General features: G+C 49.8%; 1 protein-coding gene across 2 annotated transcripts in view; it reads right to left on the bottom strand.

Moving 5' to 3' along the window:
• Positions 1–8,075, bottom strand: part of RGS9 (regulator of G protein signaling 9) — a 30,960-nt gene extending 22,885 nt beyond the window's left edge. The window contains exons 1-2 of one of the 2 annotated variants that reach the window (XM_037404980.1): positions 7,892–8,075; positions 1,563–1,659 (exon numbers count right to left, since the gene is read on the bottom strand). In XM_037404980.1, coding sequence (XP_037260877.1) covers positions 1,563–1,659; positions 7,892–7,954 — 160 coding nt within the window. In that variant the 5' untranslated portion in view covers positions 7,955–8,075. The remainder of the gene's footprint in view (positions 1–1,562; positions 1,660–7,891) is intronic. The other variant, XM_037404973.1, reaches the window with a different exon arrangement.
• Between the last annotated feature and the right edge of the window lie 5,120 nt (positions 8,076–13,195).

Below are 13,195 nucleotides of genomic sequence, written 5' to 3'. Positions count from 1 at the left end.
AACACAAATCAGTCTCTTTTGCAACATGCAGAAGCCAATCAATATATACGCAACTTGTACAGCACGAAAAATATCATGGTTCAGGGAGTGATGACTGTCATGCAAGAAGACTGCAACTCACTTGCCTATCAGAAGTTGACTAAAATTTCTGACATGCAAGAGGGAACTTGTAGCAGTTTTGGGGAATGAACCAAAAATAAAGCAGACAGCATGCAAAGAGGATGAGTGTCAATGGACATCCTCTCTCCACACCATCTAGCCATGGACTTTTGGGAAGTGGTATTTTACATTGGTCAGACATCAAGAGAAGTACTTGTTCCCCCTGCACTTAATCTAGGTGGCACGTTATCTTCAGTACAGGAAAATCTTTTCTGCAGCGCTGCCTTAACTATTTACTAACAGCTAGGGGGGGCAAGGCCAGCTCCTTTGCAGATAGATGCAAAGCACTCCACCAAATTCAGCTGCAGAATAGCTGTGTAAGCTGGGATATGGTTTGTACTGTAATGCATGGAGGGTGCTGCTGAGAATGAGCTTCAGATGTCATCGAAGTTCTCCTTACCCTTTTTCACTGACTGACTGTGCCCATGGGCAAGTGACTTCATCTCAGTGCCTCTGCTTTCTGATTAGAAAAGAAGAAAAAAAATTGGGGCAAACAACACACAGGGCCTACCGGGCTTTGCAAATACAGCCTGGAAAAATTAATCTATTTGGCTAAGTTGTCTCCTGAGTTGCCTGAAGCAAGCTCTCTGGTTTCAGCAGGAGGTTTTGTTCTGAATTTCAAAGGGCTGCAGAAAGACCAAAGCAGGAGGGGGAAACTCTGGTACAGTATGTGTGAATATTTATAACGGAGGATCCTTCACAAGAGCTTTTGTGGAGGCTTGGAGAAGAGGGAAGCAGAGGTACTGACAGCGCCCCGTGAAAGGAGCTAGCAGGCACAAAGGAGACTGCGATAAGAGCTGCCTGTAACGCTGCACGCGACACAGCACAGCTTCCCATCTGTTTCTCCTTCAGCCTGCTTGAAGGAGGAAAAGTTGCCACTTAGAGGCAGAGAAGTGGGCTGAATATTTGTTCTTTTCCTGCATACTGAAGAAAAATTATTATTAGCAGAAAACATTAAAGTGAGACTAATTGTTTATGGCTCATTTCTGAAGTACCATCTTTCAGTCAGACGCCAGGCTGCCCGTTTTAATCAGATTTTAACATTTATCTTTACTTGCGATCTAGCCTCACTAGGACTACAACAGATCTGGAGGCTGAAGCACCTACTCACCTCTATGCTAAGAGGAGGTCACTTGAGTTAAACTGACACGAGACAGCTAAAAGCACGTGATTATCAGTCACAGTGTCTCTCATTCAAAGAGCTAGGACTGAAAAGAGACACAAGTGAGAATGAGATAAAGGGCGTAGGTACATCTCAAAGGATGCACAGCAAATATTTATTGGGCATACAGGCTCCAGCATGCAGCCAGGCAGTAGTAACCCCGGGGTGGCCATGGCGTCCACACACAGTTTTCTTTTATGAACTTCCTTGGCCCAGTCCCTTCCCTCAGTGAAGCTCTTACCTGCCACAGCATGTGGGATGCTCGTGATCATCACCCTTTGTGTCTGCATCTTGATGCCTGTGTCTGGATTTTGCATCTCCATCATAAGTGCTTCGATCTGCAAAGCATGACAGGGATGGGACGTATTACAGGAGCGGACAGGAGGGAGCCTCAGGACCACCACAGCTCTGGGCAGCATCCCAGAGGAGCGTGCAGTGGTGCCACAGGAAGGAACCTCCTCTTGCCATTAGAGATGCCACCTCTAAACCCCGTCAGCTCTCACAGTGACTCACAGCGTCACTCCTTCCTACAGAAGACACTCACAGCCAGGGTTAGCAGAGGAGGGACAGGATGTAACCACTCCATGACAGCTGAGATTTAAAAAAAAAAAATCCAAACAAAAAACAAGAAAACAAAGTCTCTGCTAACCATAAACGTTCTTCTCTGGCTCAGTGGGCTGTTTGTTGGGGCAATAAGAAAGAAAAAAGGGGAGGAAATAAAACCTGTGTTTCTTTTACACAAATGTCCCAGATGTGTACAGACTTGTAGATATTGCACCACGCACCAAGCAAATAAGCAATATTTTGGCTGGAGACCAAACAGCAAAGGTTCTGTCTCTGGTCTGCAGATAATAACCAGACAGGACTTTAGAAGAGCAACAGGAAAAGCACACCACTTTGCTCCAGCACTGAGCAAGAAGCTCAGTCCCCAGGGGAGATAAGAACGGCTCGTCCTTAGAGAAAGCACAGCCACCACCAGAGCCAAGGCTCTAAGAAGCTGGCCAAGGACCGGTTACAGCAGGGACCAGAATTCACATGTGGGAAAGCAGACTGCAAACGCAGAAACAGAGCCCAGCTATAGGAAGGAGGTGTACAAGGGACTCTGGCTGTTCCTGTGGACGGCTGCACTCACCCACCTTGGGTTCTTAGCCCCACCTGTGGGCAGAAAGCTCAGTCCCTCCAGGGACATGGCAGAGACACACCACCAGGAGCAACTCACCCTCCTATCTGGCAGCATCTCCTGCCTTTGAGCCCTGAGGGATGCTGATAACTTGTTTTTAACAGACCATGTTAAAGAGGACGAGTCTCACCCTCAGGGCCAGACTTCTTTTATTTCTGGTTCCCAATTATCTTTTTTTTTTAAGATGAAGATTTTAAAACATATTTTCCTCCTCTTATATTTGACTTCCTACTAGCATCATCCCAGAAGCACAACAGCCTCCTGCTTCACTTGGGATCCTCTGCTCGGATGGGTGGAGTTGGAGCACGCACCTCATCTCCTCGTTTTAAATTATCTGAGTATCACAACAGCATTGGCTTTGTGAATAATGCTCTTCTCTTTGTCTTCTGCTTCCAGAGATATTAAATCAAAACTGGTCCAATAGGACCAATTTGGTCTCTCCACACATTCATTTTGGGTGAGGCTGTAGCTTTTTAACTAGGATTAGAGGATTTAACGAGTGTGACTTGATGACACTCATGCATAATAAAGGGTATTGTCTTCACAGGCACCACAGTGACTTTGGTCCTAAGTCTTGCCAAGTTCAGTGAGAATTTAAGCCTGTAGTGACAGGATGCACTCTGGGCTTGACAGTAAAAATGGATTTTCAACGGTTTATAAAGCCAGTGTCAAATTAATACTAAAATGGAGAAGCCTGGTATTATTTCACACTAATATTTGTAAAAATACTTACATAAAATATATTAAAATAGAAAAACACAACCAAAGCAATGGAATATGAAGACTCTTTTAGACATTTTAACTGAACCCCCAATTTCAGCCTCAGCAAGTTCAGAGTTGGGCATGGAGAGATGCCCGTGTAGCTGTGTGAGATGAGGTGGGGCAGGATGGCCCAGCAGGCAGGGCACTAATTTAGGAAACTCAGATTCAGTTCCCTCTAAACAAACATTGGTATCTTGGGGAAGTCACTTACTCTCTCCGTAGAGGCATGGCTGCTCCATGGACAGCACTTTTTCAGCATCAGGGATACTGGGGGGAACACAGCACCGCTCATCACCACCGTGCTGCAGTACTACGACCACCAGGCAGGTACCACCAGGCACAAGCAAGTTCCCTGCAAGCAGTACAGCACACCCTGCCCCAGCAAGGGGCTGCTGTTTGCTCCCCAGTGGGCTCAAGAGATGGGTCTTTACCAGCCAAGAATGAGGAATTGACTCAGAAACCCACACCGCCTCCCAGCACAGCGTGTTCCCTTTCTTCAACCAGCAAAGAGCTCCAGACTCTTGTGTTCATACCCTGCCGGGCTTCCACTCATCATTGGAGAAATAATATATATTAAAAAGAAACAAGTGAGATGAGCCAGGGAGCTGCTGTTGGGGGGTGCCTACTTCTCTGGCTGCAAACCATGCACTTTGCTGATCAAAACTCAGCCTGTCTCCTCCTTTTCTCCTAAGGGAACACTGCTGATCAGGAGTTGCTATCAACACCAGGCTGCCGGCAAGAGGCCAGGAGGGCTGGTTAAAATACAGTGGGAACATTTACTTGCTTTGCTAAGGGCTCTAACACATTTTGTCACGCTTTCAGCCAGGGAAACGCTGTCTGGTTTGAATTTTGTAGAGCCAGAAGCCACTTCCTGACTCTGGTTGATGGGTGGAGATGCACGCAGAGGTAAGTATCAGCAGGAGGACTGCTAAAAGAGTCAGGCTCTAGACTGAGCTCACCTCAAGCACAGAGCCACCATGAGGCATGAGCGCACTGAGGTCTCCCTTCACATCAGCTAGACTCTGCACGGAGATGACCTCACCCCAAAAGACACAGAGGAGACAACAGGAAAACTGTTTGCTCCCCATCTGATTGCAAGAAGTTACCAGTTCACTGAGTGCACAGCAAAACTCAAACTTGCAAATGATAACAAAAAACATCACCGCATTTCAGAAGCACGTGGGAAGCCTCAGGGCAGGTGAGGGTCCTCTCTGCAATGATCAGCCATGGGGTACCCATGGCTCTGGAAGAAGAGGATGGATCCAGCACAGATGCTCTCCCATGGGAGGGAGCAGTGGGGGCAGATGACTGATGATGTGTTGCTTGGGTAAGTTACCCTGGGTGCATCTCTCTGAGCTGTACCCTTGGGGGACCCATCAGCTCCCCAGGGTCAGAGCATCCACATCACAGAAGTGTCAGGCTCCGGGTGCTGAGACTCTGCCATGCAACAGCAAAACACTTCCAAGGTGAGAAGTTCAGCCCCTTTCAGCATCAAGTCAGAGGCATCTTTGCTTCAGATGTAAGAAAGACAAATTTTTCCAGCAGGCTCCAGCTCACAGCACACACCTCATGCTATGTTTAAAATCTGCTGCTTTCTCCATCGCAAGTATTTGCCCAGTTCTAGCCCTGCTCACTGCCTGGTACTGTTTGCAAAGGTCATCCCTCCCTGCTCTGATTTCTGAGGTAGTGATCTTGGAAATCTTAATCATGACTCTGGTCTCAGAAGGCTAATTCAATTGTTTTCTAGGTCTACAACTAACAATCCTGCTTTGCACATGCATGGATGATTGGAAAAAAGAAGAAATTAAAAAAAAAAAATCAATAGTTAACCACCTAAAATTTCCTGCTTTTTTTTACCAAAGTACAGTCCTGTGGGGCCAAGCACGCTGCCTTTCATCAGGGCTGCTTGGAGCATGTCATGCTCAGTGCAGTGCTCCACAGAAACGCATAGCACCAGCATCTCCCTGCCTGGGATGGGGAAAGGGAGGATGGAATGAGGCTCAGCCTGGCCTCAGGCTCAGCTTTAGCCACATCCAGGGCCTCACTCAAACAGAGAGCAGGAGTCTGATTGATAGCTCCTTCCAGCAAAAGCACAATTCAGATGCTCGCACACCTCAAGAAATGCCCAGGCAGATGAGGGCCAGCAGCTGCTGGAGAGTCTAAGCCTGAAGAATCGAAGCCAGGCTGGAGAAGACTCCAGCCATGCTGCAGACCTCAGGCTGGTCCTTCCCCGGTTGCAGCGCTGCCTCAGGAAGAGCCATTAGGAACCAGAGTAAGGAGGAGGCAGAGAAGAAAGGCGGGTGGCATCCATCAGACCTACCCACAAGGTATGAGTCACAATGCAGCTCATGTAGCACAGCAAGGAAAAATACACAGCCCAGCAGCCGCTGGAGAGCACAGCCCTGCCCGGCGCTGTCTCCTGCTTTCCCAGCTCATGCCCAGTGGAGGCCAGACCCTGGCTGCTGGGGGGTGCAGAGGTACCAAGAACTCGAGCTGATTCAAGCTCTCCCAGCATCTGGCCAAGCGCATACAGCCAAAATGCATTTCAGAGGCTTCCTCCCCATCCCGACAGACTTTTGTGCCAATATTCTTCCTGCCAAGGCAGTTTAGGAGGGGAAAAAAAATAGAATAAAACAACCTAAGTTTTAGTCATGAGTATTTCATGGCCTAGCAGGCACTGCAGAGCCTCAGAGGAGGCTCTCCAATTCCCCCATGGTTTAGCCATGAAGACCAAGCTCTACATCCAGTCCAAGTCATGCAAGAGCAGCATCACAGCACGTACACAGCACTGCCCACCACCCCTAAAGCTACCCCCTTTCTTCTCCCCCTGTCCGAGGGCAGGATTGCTGCAGTCGCAAGCTGCTTGCTGGAGAACCAGCGCATGGAGATGAATCACAGCTGCAAAGGCAGAACAAGGCCAGCAGCCTGACAGCACAGCAGGAATCCCTTCGTGTGGCTGGAGCAAACCCAAGGTTACAGCATATGTGCCAGCTGGTGGCAAAGCTTGAGCACAGACTTAAGCAATTAAGAAAGCTTCTCTAGGATTTTAGCTCCTCACAGATCCAAGCCTGCAAAGGTACTTGTTGGATGCATGCTGAGCATCCTCAGCTCCCACCACACAGGCAACCAGTAAAGGTGCTCAGTATTTCAGCTCTGAGGACATGGCTGGCTGCATACAGACCACAATGCCATGTAACAGCCCAGGCTCCATACCCAGCTTCGGAAAAAAAGAGAGGAGGAATGAAGGCAGCAATGAGAGCCAAAGCCCTTCTGCTGACCATCTGGGAGCTTCTCTTCCGAGTGCTAACAGGTCTTAGACTTGCAAAGCACTAGAACTACTCAAACCCTCTTGCTGCTCACAGTGCGAGAGGTGCGTGCTCTGTAACAGCAATACACTGCATTTTAACAGATCTTCCCACCTGAGGAACTCTGAGCACTTTGCAAAGACTGCTATGCTCCTAGGAAGCAGCTAAAGCACAGCTGCTGGTGGTTGTTTTCTCAAAGAACACAGCTTCTCTTCTGCACCCCCGCATCCAACTCCATGGAGTATTACTCAGTGCAGAATTTGGCCCAGATTATTTCCTCTGGCAGGGCTCCCCAGCCAAATTTACCTTGAAAGACACAGAACCAAAGAAAATACCTTCTTTACTTCCTCCAGTATTAAAAAATATGGTGCTTGTATTGCCAAGCTTGTACCTTAGCATGGAATAGCCTCACATTCCCTCCTTTTTCCCCTCAGAATCCTCCTTAGGTCGTGGGTGTTGTAGGAGAGCTAAGTGCAACTCAAACAGCAACTAGCTGGCTGTATTTGTCACTGGAAATTCAGTTAATTCCTCTCAACAAGATAAGCCACGGGCAGGAGAGGTGTGTGGGAGAAAAGACTCTGCTTTTTAAAATCTGCAGATACCAGTTATACTAGAACTGGCTACACTTTTGAATGAATGCTGTAAAAAAAAAGAACACCAAATGCTTTCCAAAATTATGCATCGCATCCAAAAGTGTAGGCTACATCTTCCCACTCTTTCAACTGTTTTTGGTCACAAATACGCTCATTTTTGAAAAAGTGGAAAGAGACAGAGAGCAGACAGTTGGCCGTGATACGTCCTCTGAAAGCAAACTGGAAGCACTGGGAATGCACACACTGGACTGACTGTGGCCCAGAGCTTAACTGAGCAGCCTGGCACCATAGATGATGGGTTTTCCCTGGGAAACGACACGGTTTTGAGGGTCTTTGTGGAAGAAATGGGCGAGGAAGGAAACGTGTCAGGCGAATTTAGCTGAGTCTAAGCTACAAAAATAAACAAAATTACAGTTTTATTTCCTCCGTGACATCAGCACACGTTGCCTCTCTGCCCCCCAAGACTGAACCCTAGATCCACGGGGCTCCACAACAGGCCACGGCCCCAAACCCCCAGGGATGGGGCTGTCACCCCTCGGACCCCGCACACCCTGGGGGCGGCGGGGAGCCGCGGCCGGGCAGGATGCTATGGACACGGGTCCCCCCGCCCGGAGCACCACTCAGCGCTGCCCCGGGCACCGCTCCGCCCCGCCCGGACGCGGCCCCCAACGTGCCCGCCGGTGCCGATGCCCACAGCGGTGCGGCTGTGCCCGCACTGCTCAGCCCTCACCTTTTTCAGGAAGGCCATCCGCGGCCGGTGGCGCTGCCCCTGGTCGAGCCGTGCGACGGTCATGGTGGCGGGCCGGGCAGCGCGGCGGGCGCAGCGCACTGGCGGAGCGGCAGCCCCCGGGCGCACCTGGCTGCGGCCGCCCGCCACCCGCCGCCGCCGCCGCCTCCTCTCCCTACCGGGGGCGGCGCCAGCGCTGCGCGCCGCAGCCAATCACCACCCGCCGCCCCACGCTCATTTACATGAAGGCGCGGGGCGGCGCGGTTGCCGCCTCGGGGCGCTAGCGGGAGCGCGCGGCGGAGGGTGCCGGCCGCCGGCCCCTGCCCCTGCCCCTGCCCCTGCCCGCGTGCGCGCAGCCCGGGGGTCGCACTGCAAACGGCCCTTACAAAGGGGAGTGTTTGCGCAGGGCAGGAGCTGGTGGCGCCCCCCAGCGCTGCTGGTCTCTATGTAGAGAGCCAGGGTACAAGCTAGGGAACGACCAGGGCACCGGAGCCAGCTGCTGCAATGGCGTGTGGCGCTGGTGCGGGAGGTGAGCAGTGCTTCAGGCGTCTGCTTCTTGAATGCCACCAGCCTTGGTCGAGCTCTTGATTAGCTCAGCTCAGCTGTGGGTGCAGCAGCCCACCGGGTGGGTTTGGGGGGGGGTTGGTGGCTTTGCCATGCATGGAAATGGTGACAGAGAGGAAGGCAGTGGGTTACAGAGTGCTTCCTCGCAATGGAGCTGGCTCATGTTCATGCCAGGAGGAGCGGTACCCAGCTGGCAGTGCTAGGAACAGAGCTCCATTTTTTCTGGTTTCTTCAGAAAATGGTGGCGTTTCCCCCAGCTGCCCAGGGCTCGGCCTGCCAGCACAGCCCAGCCGGGCAGGGGGAGAGGGTTGGGTCCCCACTCATGCAGAATCTAATTGCGCCAAGGCTCCTAGGAGGCATTCCCAGGAATTCCTGCCAGCCACGTGGGTGTGTTGCCCTTTTGCATGACAGGCACCTACACGTGGTGTGTGCAAACCTCCCTGCACACTGCACGGAATGCACGTGGGAGCATGTGCTCACACCTCGGCGTGCACAGTGCTATGTGTACACATACTGAGCAGGCACTCACCACACCACACTCTCCAGGAGCAGATCCCACCCAATGCTGCCGTCATGCTCCTGTGTGTCCCCTGGACATACAGGCACATTTATAGCCCCATCGATGTGTATATAACATACTACACATCTGTGTTTCCAAGTCACAGGGAGCACCCACGCTTCCTACACACGTGCACAGCTGTTTCTCAGGGCAATGCCTTCCCCACCACAGTGTTTGTGACTGTTCTGGTGTTACGATCAGTGGTTTGCACGTTTGAGGAAAGCATGTTGGCTCTGAACTTGGAGCGGAGTGCTTTTTCCATTCATAGCAATACCCTGAAGGCACGGGCTGCTTTCCCGGTTGCTTTGCTGCCCTTATGGAAGTGTTTTATCTTTGTCTCCACTCTATACAGTATCTGTGCAAGCCAGTGCTTTGGAAGGCCCTTCTCCTGTGTCTGCTCAGTCATTCCCATGTGAAATCCCCCTGTGAGTCACAGCAGCTGCTGGATCAGATGCTCCATGCTTTCCAGAAGGCTTTTCCACTCTTCTCTGCTCCATGCTGCTAGGTGATTTAATCATTATGAGTAATCTCTGTCATTCCACATGTTAGTATCAAAGTTATCATACCTTATGCTTCAAGGTATCAGCTGACAGCCAGAAGGAGCAGGGGGAGAGTTCTTCACGCATTTGCAGCATCTCATAATTTCAAGTGCTGAGGTGCTGTTTTGTTCTCTGAAACCAAGCTCAGATCCCAGTGGCCCTCTGAAATGGCAGAGGTGACAGAAACTCCAGTAGAACGGGCGGTTCTGGAGGCAAACAGCAAGAGAGAGGGAATTCAGAGTGGAGTCAGAGGAAGCAAGGGAAAGGACAGTGAAGACATGCAGGCATTTTGAAAATGCCAGCTAATAAAAGCGCTTCCATTTCTGAGAGAGACCGATACTGGCAGGAGAATGCAACCTCTATACGTGGAAGTAATCCTTTCGGACGTAATGTCAGGGTAAATAGCACGCAAAAAGATGTAGCTCATCTCAGTTTCTTAGTTTGGTAAGCAAACCAGCAAAACTTGTTATAAACTACAGATAGTTCCTCTGAACAGCCGTTTTCCTTCTCCCTCCCAGGTGGTGGAAGGACTCGGAACTGCTCTAGGTGAGGTGCAGACACTGGCCTGAGTAAAGGATCAATCACTGCCAGCTCTGTGCCCCACATACTTAAAGGAATAAAAATGGTCGTTTCATCCCAAAATACTGACTTTAAAAGTTCCAGTGAGGAATATAGGTGTCTTATCCATGAAAAACATTTGAAAACTGGGTCTAAAATGAATTCAGAAAGAATAAAATTTTCTTGCAGGAGATCCAGGAGAAATAGTTCTGAAGAGCTCAAGCTAAGGTATGAGCTCTTCAACCTTGCTGAACTCCAAAGCTCCCAGTAATTTTAAATCCTGCCAGCCCACCACAGACACTTCCTTGTAGATCAGGCATGGATTTTTCTCCATTTCTAGTCTTCTCTGACAAGCTAAAATAAAGAATATGGATATTTCTCTTTCTGTGACAAAGCTACTTTGTGTCTTTGCTCTAGAAGATGTCCCATGTAAATTCAGCTTTGTTAACATCTGTACATGATCCAAACCACCTAGCACAAAATCAGAGACGAACCGCATTTCACTTGCTGCCCAGGTGAACTGCCCCAGCAGCTAACGCTCTACAGCAGATCTGCCACGTGAAGCACGAGGCATTTAAATCAGATTATACAAGCTTGTGAAGGCTAGACACTCCAGGGCTTGCACTTGTGGAAAGCAAACAATTCTAGTCCCTGACCCAGTCTGGCCATTTTCTGTGTGAATTTGTCGGTCAAGAAAGCAAGGGACTTGCACAGTGGGGAACAGTGGCAGACAGCACCGGCAGCAGTGGTGCAGTCTCCCTGCTGATTTCTGGCTACCCAAGTTCTGGCTTTTTTGCACCCCAGATAACGAAGAAAGACATTTCCTGCAGAGTCCACTTTGCCTCCCAGTGCCTGCTTTTTACAGTAAATGCAGCGCTATTTATGTAACTGAAAGTTTACATGGATGTTCATACGCTATGCAGGCGGTATGTGACGCTATAGTGAAAATACACATGTGGTCAATGTGTCACAGGGCAACAGTGCACACCCGCACGCTCTCCAGGGCCCACAGATTCCTCTAAACCTGCACCTGAGGCCACAGGACGTGTCCCAGGTGGGGAAAGGTCTGGCAAGAGGTGAATTTTGTCTCCCTCTTCTCCTTGTGAAGCCTCCATAAGCTGTGATTGCTCTCAACAGGCCCGCTTGCAATTCTCAGCAGTTCCTCTTGTGGAACGCACTGCAGAGGGAATCCCCCCGTTTTTTAAAGATCACGTTTCCTACGCGGTTGCCCCTCCTTCACACATCAGAAGTTGAATCATACAACAAAAGAGGCATGCGGTGAGTAAACTACCTTTCTATCTAAGGAAACTGGGGACAGCCCTGAGGGGAAGGAAGGGGGTAGCATAAGTGAAGCAACAAGAATGGTACTGCAAGCGTGGCAAGCGGAGGCTGAATTTCAGTACACAGTTCCTTCCAGGAAGATTTCAAAGTAGTTTACCAAAAAAAAAACCCCAAACAAAGAAACAATACCCCACCACCAGAACAAAAAGAGGGCAAACCGTGGCACAGAGAGAGAGATATGACTTACTCTCAGGTCTCCCAGCAAGGCAATAGTTAAAGCAGTATCTCCAGAGTCCATTGTCCTGTCTGGTAGGGTGGTAGGGCACAGCAGTCAAAATGAGATGCTTCCTTAGCAGCCACATGGGAAGAGCTGTGAGCGCAAATGGGCAACATTTGCTTCCCATCACTCCTGGACTTTCCAGGGACAGGAAAGCTTAGGAAAGAAGTGGCAAAGAGGAAGGAAAAAAGCAAAACAGAGAAAGACCTTATGCACCCTGCCTTAGAGATGAAGCCTGGCTGCTGGGGTAAGAGGATGCAGCTGGGTTAACACCTGACTCAGGACTGAGCTATTTGGCTTCCGCTGCTGAGCTGAGTGACGCTGAGCCCACTTCAGTGTCCTCTCCAGGGAACACCACCATCCTCAGGCAGGAATAGCCCTTTCCCCTCTGCAGCAGCTGAGAGCCATGCTCCTGTGCCAGGAGATGGGAATGGCATACCTAGGAGGTTTTGGAGGGCTCCCCAGACAATGGGAATGTGGAGAGGAGGGAAGAGGCTGGGAGCTACCCAAGACTCGGGTGACTTGGGCAGCTGGGTAGGTGGAATGACAGTATTAGAGAATAAGGTGACAAATTTGAGAGAGCAGGGTGGCAGCAGGCAGGAGTGGAGGGACCTGTGCCAAGAGGGACAGCAGGAAGCCGATGACTGGAGTGTGATGGTTACGCAGGGCAGCTGGAGGGAGAGGCCAGAACAAAGGGAGGCTTTAGCAAAGTCACCAGGTAGGCAAGTCCATGGGGAAAAGCGAAGTGAAAAGAGGAAAAAGAGGCAGGAAAAGGGCAAAACTGAGACTACCAGGGAGGCCAACCAGAGTCAGAAGCACAGGTAGCCCTAGGACAAGCCTGTTCGTCACCAGCTCTGGCCTCTGGCAAGAGATGCCTTGGGTTAGGAAGGTGATGCTGCTGTTGCCAGACACCAGAAAACAGCTTTTACTCTTCATTCATTCATCCTTTATTGTTGTAGTCCAGGTTTTAGGTGCATCTTGCTGCTGGCCTGGAAGGCAAGGACTCGTGCCACCCTTGTGCAAGCTTGGCTGTTTGTTATCTTCCCTGCTGCGCAGCTATGATTTTCTTAATCTGCTTCTACTGCTTATGGCACGTGTTTTTTTGGTTATACTTCGCTGGTAGGTGTTAATTAGCTTCTCAAAAAGTAAGCAACCAGTATTGTTTCTATGTTTTGTTCCTTTGTTTTTAACTTTCTCCTTCACTAAGAGGCAATAAATGTTCACTTTCCCTTAGCAAGAACTTTAACCTTTTTGAAGGAATGCAAAAGTGCTTTTACCAGTTTCACTTTGCAGACAAGAAGCACAAAAGGAGAAACTTTGATAGGATTTTCATTCACTGAAAACTACTGTTCTGAGAGGACTTGTAGAAACTCAGCAGTGTTCCACATTTCTGAAGATGAGATGAGAGCTGTGTCAAGACCGCAAAGATCACCTAGTTTTAAAACTTGGACTAGAGCTCAGGAATGACTGGCTTCCACATCTGTATCAAGACCACCAGGATGTGCTTCTTGGATGAGTATATTAATTTT

This window comes from Falco rusticolus, chromosome 1, assembly GCF_015220075.1.
Source record: "Falco rusticolus isolate bFalRus1 chromosome 1, bFalRus1.pri, whole genome shotgun sequence".
NCBI lineage: Eukaryota > Metazoa > Chordata > Aves > Falconiformes > Falconidae > Falco > Falco rusticolus.
Note: the sequence above shows the minus strand (reverse complement) of the source record. Positions and strands in the feature narration are given on the sequence as shown.